The 5,355-nt window shown below is 41.1% G+C and overlaps 1 protein-coding gene across 1 annotated transcript in view; it reads right to left on the bottom strand.

Moving 5' to 3' along the window:
• The window catches only part of ATP8A2 (ATPase phospholipid transporting 8A2), a 468,564-nt gene that overhangs the window by 453,176 nt on the left and 10,033 nt on the right, over positions 1-5,355 (bottom strand). Inside the window, exons 7-9 of the mRNA XM_077745423.1 lie at positions 3,520-3,589; positions 2,200-2,327; positions 887-998 (exon numbers count right to left, since the gene is read on the bottom strand). Coding sequence (XP_077601549.1) covers positions 887-998; positions 2,200-2,327; positions 3,520-3,589 — 310 coding nt within the window. The remainder of the gene's footprint in view (positions 1-886; positions 999-2,199; positions 2,328-3,519; positions 3,590-5,355) is intronic.

Below are 5,355 nucleotides of genomic sequence, written 5' to 3' on the forward strand. Positions count from 1 at the left end.
GGACGCCTGGCCCTTCTGTAGACACCTACAGCACTTTATCGCTCTTTATCGCTATGGTACTTCCCCACTACTCCTTAGGCCACGTGGTTCCCAGAGGGTGAGCAGGGCCTTTCACTACTGTATCCATACAGCCTAATTTAAAACTTGGTGCACAGTGGTCACTAAATATTTTTGAAGAAATACAGTCAAATATATGCTTTGGAAGTGAAACACAAGAGCAGCCAAGGCAAAAAGCCTTTTCTCATGAACAGTAACCATTAGCAAAAAAAGATGCCAACGATACCAAAGAAATATAAGAAATGACACATCAGGACACTGATTTATACAGAATTTCACAACCTGTCTGGCACAACACATCAGGATGTAAATGTAGGCTGCTTCAAATTCACAAATGATAATTTAACAAGCATTATCAAGGAGAAAGAGCAGAAGCATTTTAACTTCATATTTTTGGTGTATGAAGAACAAACATTAATTCAAAGTAACTGACTTTAAATTGCCAAGGATTTGATTAAAAGGACTATTTACTAGAAATCCTCATTCGTGGGATGAGGAAGAGAAGTAGAGAAATAAAGAAGTTAGAATGAATCCCCACTCAAGTGCAGAACATAAAATGAGTTAGAACTGATTGTCCCCCTCCATGTGGAAAACAAAGACCACTGATATTTCAAGCAAGAGATAATAAACATGCGATACAATCACAGAAATCCAGGAAAAACTACCCAAGGAACCAGAAATAAAGGTACACCCTTTCCAAATTTAGGTCACAGACAAACTTGAGCTTCCTCAATGCAACACGTGCATCTGTACTCTCTATTCTCTAAAAATGGAAAGAAAAAAATAAATTCTAAAATCAGCATTGTTTTTCAGCAGAGAAATGTTTTACCTGCATGAGTTTGGTGTCGTGTCCAGTATAAACAACTATGCCAAAGACCCACTGAGTGTTTCTAAGCTGTGTACCTCTTAATAAGATCTGGTCGGGCCCAAGGGGAACAGGGCTAAAAATAAGAAACAACATTTATATTTAATGATAGTTTGACAAAGGAGCATGAGCTTTTCCCTTAAACATAAACCCACAATTAGTCTATTAGTTTGATTATTTTAGTCAAATTTGTACTTCACTGAGACACAGGGGCAATAAAGGTTACCATTGCCTTAATCTACAAAAAGTTTCATCCTATCCATTCATCACTACAAGAAAAACATATATTGTTTTTCTTATAAAATGTTAGAGGGAATTGTGTTCTCTTATAACCCAGTTATGAAACTCTACACCCAACAAGGAAATTGCTAAAATAACCAGAAGCTTATTCATTTGGAAAACCCAGTTTATTTCATAGACTATTAGAAGAAAAAAAAAAAAGCAATAGAGCTATAATATCAAATTTGTCAAGGGTGACTTAACGGTTAAATAAGGGACAGAGTGATAATTTAGAAATTCAAAATGGGGATATGCAATACAGAATGGTTCTGCATACTAATTGAAAACCAAGAAAGCAGTCACAGCTGTCATGGTTATTTTGGGTTGATTCCCATGATCAGGTCCTTCCCTTTGGGTCTGTTCAAAATATAAAAGTGGGAAGCATGGATAAGGAGCATGCAGATTAAAGATGGGCAGAAGGGGGGAACTGCACCCCAACATAAGGACAAAAATGACTCTCCAACAAACAAATGCCAAGAGGACAAAGACAACAGAATTCAGACAACAGGGCAGTGAATGTTCTAAAGAATGAGTAATTGCTTTTCCTTCCACTCAACTTAATAAACACAAACGCTACTTAGAAGAATGCTAGCCTAAAAAAACAAAAGGATGGTTCTCTAACAAACAGGTTAGCTCTTTTACACCTCAATGGTTTCTCTTCTGCTTTTCTGAACAATTTTACGCAGCCCAAACCATCTCTCCTCCCTGGCAGGTAATACAGAAAAACAGCCTGTGCCCGTTAACCTCACTTCAGACCCTCAGGCTGCTTTTCTTGACAAAAATCAGTTCTGTCCCTAAATTTAAGGGAAGGTTTATATTGACTGAAATGGTGCTTTGGGAAAAGCTCAGTCTCTCAAATTGAAGCTAAACCTACAAAATCTCATGGTTTTAAAATATTATGAAATCAAAAAACAAACTAATTGTTTGAAATGGAGCTTTGGAAACCAGTAAAAAACAAAAACACAAAAATAAAAGCCAAGCAAAGCGAAAAGTGATACCTTTTCCCATCTACGTGCAAGTTTCCAGTGAAGTCATAGAGGTGGCGGTTGGGTCCCTCACATTCTATAGTTCCAGATAACTTCATCAACACTTCTCTTGTTTGCATGTCAGCAGTGTGACTCAGCCCCTAAAATGAGGAAATTGAATACAGTCTTCCAGGTTTAGGGACAGCATTCAGTAACCCAACTGTTAATCCAAAAGAAATTATCAATCATCTAAAATGGAATAACCGGGGAGGCTAAATCAAACTACCAGCCCCTCAAGATAGACTTTACAGGCAGCCTGTGCCACAGCAACCTAATGCAAAAGTTTCCAAAGATTTCAATGAGGTGCAAAGATTCTACCACTGAGCGGGGAACATCCATGTTCAAGAAACCACGTACTCAAACACCTTACAGAGTGCACAGTCCATTAGTTCTATTTTAAAACACAAGTCCAACAAAAACAGAATAAAGCACCCTTTTAATATAGTATTATATTAGTATCATACCTAGCACTTAGCAACTCTTCTTTAAACAGAAAAAAAAAAAAACCTACCTCAATCAAATCTCTAAAATGGAAAAGAAAGATGGGTGGACAGAATTATCAAAGTCAACTTAATGCAGCAGAAAATTTACATGTCAAATGCTTGCAAATCATATTCTATTAAAGACCATTTTTCATTCTAGAATTAAAATATACGGTAAGAGCAGTTTTAAGGCACAGAAATTTCATATCTAATATAGAACTCTCTAGAATTAAAGTCTCAGTTAAAACAACAGTGTAAAGTGAGGTACCCAGAGCTTGTCTACTGCGCCTCTCCACACAGATGATCCCCTTTCCACCACGTGACTCAACCTAGCTGACAGGAGGTCTTTCCATCTGCACTAACAGGCATACATTTAAGACCTAAATTAAGGCAAGATCCCCTTCGTGACTCATACTTGGATGAAGCTCACTATTTTAATTCTGCTGTCACTCTCAAGATGTTCCCTTCATAATAAAAGCCACATTCTTCCCATGGTGGTTTTTTTTTTTTTTTTAATGTTTATTTTCTTCTGGGGGGTAAGAGGGAAGGGCAGAGAGGGAGGGAGACACGAGATTTGAAGCAGGCTCCAGGCTCCGAGCTGTCAGCACAGAGTCCCACGTGGGGCTCGATCCCACAAACCGTGAGATCATGACCTGAGACGAAGTCGGACGCTCAACCAACTGAGCCACCCAAGCGGCCCCCATGGGTTCTTTATTTTTTTTCTCTCTAGGAAAAGCACTGACTGGTACAGAGGGCCAATTTTGCACTTTGAGTCTCCAGAACAACACAAGTCATAAAAGGTTAACTTTACCTGACGTATTTTAAGGTTCGTCTCCCCATCCAGATTAGCGGTTTCAACATAACACATCGCCTGAGGTTCACTATGGAGAGAGAAAGATTTAAAAAGCCAAAGGTTAGGAAGATCCCTTCCACAAATTCCCAGCTCATAAAGTCAACTACTGGAAATAGTGTCTGCCTAACTGGCCCTTCAACCACTTCAGGAGTAACTGACCTGAAAGACCCTCCTCTTTGGGGCTCAACACCAATCTGAAGTTGTCTGCCCAATTACCCACTGTAATGGGCCCACATAATGGCTGCTTGACCTTAAGTAGCAGAAATAAGTAAAGCAGGATGAGGAGGGGATTGGTGGGTCACAGGAAAGACAAGATGTCCCAGTTAAGACCCAACCACTGTGTTTGGATCACACTTAAGAGTCTGAGACACAGCCTGCTCCTGACCAAGAGAGCAGCTCTTGTAGCCGGTACAAAGACATTTTTAGAAGAACGTTGCAGCCACAGTTGAGGAATCAAGACACAGGCTTGGCAAGCCTTTTCTTCCCCGCACCTTTTACTATGTCAACAGGTAACTGATCTGTCAAAACACCTACTTTTAAGGACAGAACACATGAAGAATAACCTTAAGCATGGCAGATACCTTATTCGTACTGCTAATCATACTTAGAGGTTACGAGAAGGGAACCTGCAAGCCACTGGCTACGTCCAAATCTCCCCCTGCTACCTTGGTGGAGTGTGTGGACTTGGAAGTTATTCAATCTCGGTTTCTGTTTTCTCATGTAAGAAGCAGGGTTACCAAGGGTTTGGGGGAAGATTAAATGTCCCAACATACTCAGCGGACAGTTTAGCCAATGTACAGGCTCAGACACTAGTGAGCAGCCTCAGAACACGTTATCGGCTGGGACAAGCTCCTATTAAAACCAAGATTTCTGAGGGTTACAATGAAAACTCACGCCCCAAACTGTCAAATGATCCACGTTTCACTGCTTCTGCTGTTACTCATCAATAGGGACAAATGTGAATCCCGTCTTATGTATATGGTCTTTTTCCTCCTCTAGAGACCTAGGGACCGTATTTTCACACCTTTTAGCTCCAGCAGAAAATTCTTGCTAAGGCTTGAAATCCAGTATGTGATCAAGTCCACTAAAAGCAACACTGTCTGGAGTCAAAGACAATGCAAACAGTAGGAGTGTCTAGGGTTCCCAAGAGCACATAAATACAGGCGGTTTTAGTCTCCTCATAGAATTTAATCTTCGACTCATGAGAACAAGTTTATGCACATCCTAATGTTAGCATTCCTTCTCTGATATACACTTTTATGTATCAAGCCAAGGAAAAGTCAAGGACTACGCGGTCCAGTTTCCAAGTCACTTGGTGGTGATGATACTTTTTCAGCACAAAACTACCTGGAGAACATGGCGATGGCATTGGGGAGAAAAGGGGGGACAGAACACGGACAAATGAAGAGGCAACACCATCCGCAGGTCACGGCTATGCTGCTAAAATGGCCCAGATCTCTGAACAGCTGGTCAAGGAGGCCCTGGCTTCCACGGGAAGACTCCTGGCTGGAGCCAGCAGGAGACTGGTTCTCAAGTCTCAGATGCTGCAAGCTGGGTGCTACCGAAGGAATCACCCCGCTGCTCTGGAAGGTTTCCAGTGAATGAGGAATAGCCCACAACAGCGAGGAGACTAAAATGAATCAATAAACGTAATAGAGTTTGACAAAAAGCCCAAGAGAATGAATGGGAGAAAGAAAACAGGATCAGCGCAGGGGGATAAAGGCAAATGACAAGTAACAGAAGACCAGGCCAGCGAGGGAAGGAGGGGCCTTGGGGGGGGGGGGGGGGGTTTGG

The sequence above is a fragment of the Crocuta crocuta genome, unplaced genomic scaffold (genome assembly GCF_008692635.1).
Source record: "Crocuta crocuta isolate KB4526 unplaced genomic scaffold, BGI_CrCroc_1.0 scaffold258, whole genome shotgun sequence".
Classification (NCBI taxonomy): Eukaryota; Metazoa; Chordata; class Mammalia; order Carnivora; family Hyaenidae; genus Crocuta; species Crocuta crocuta.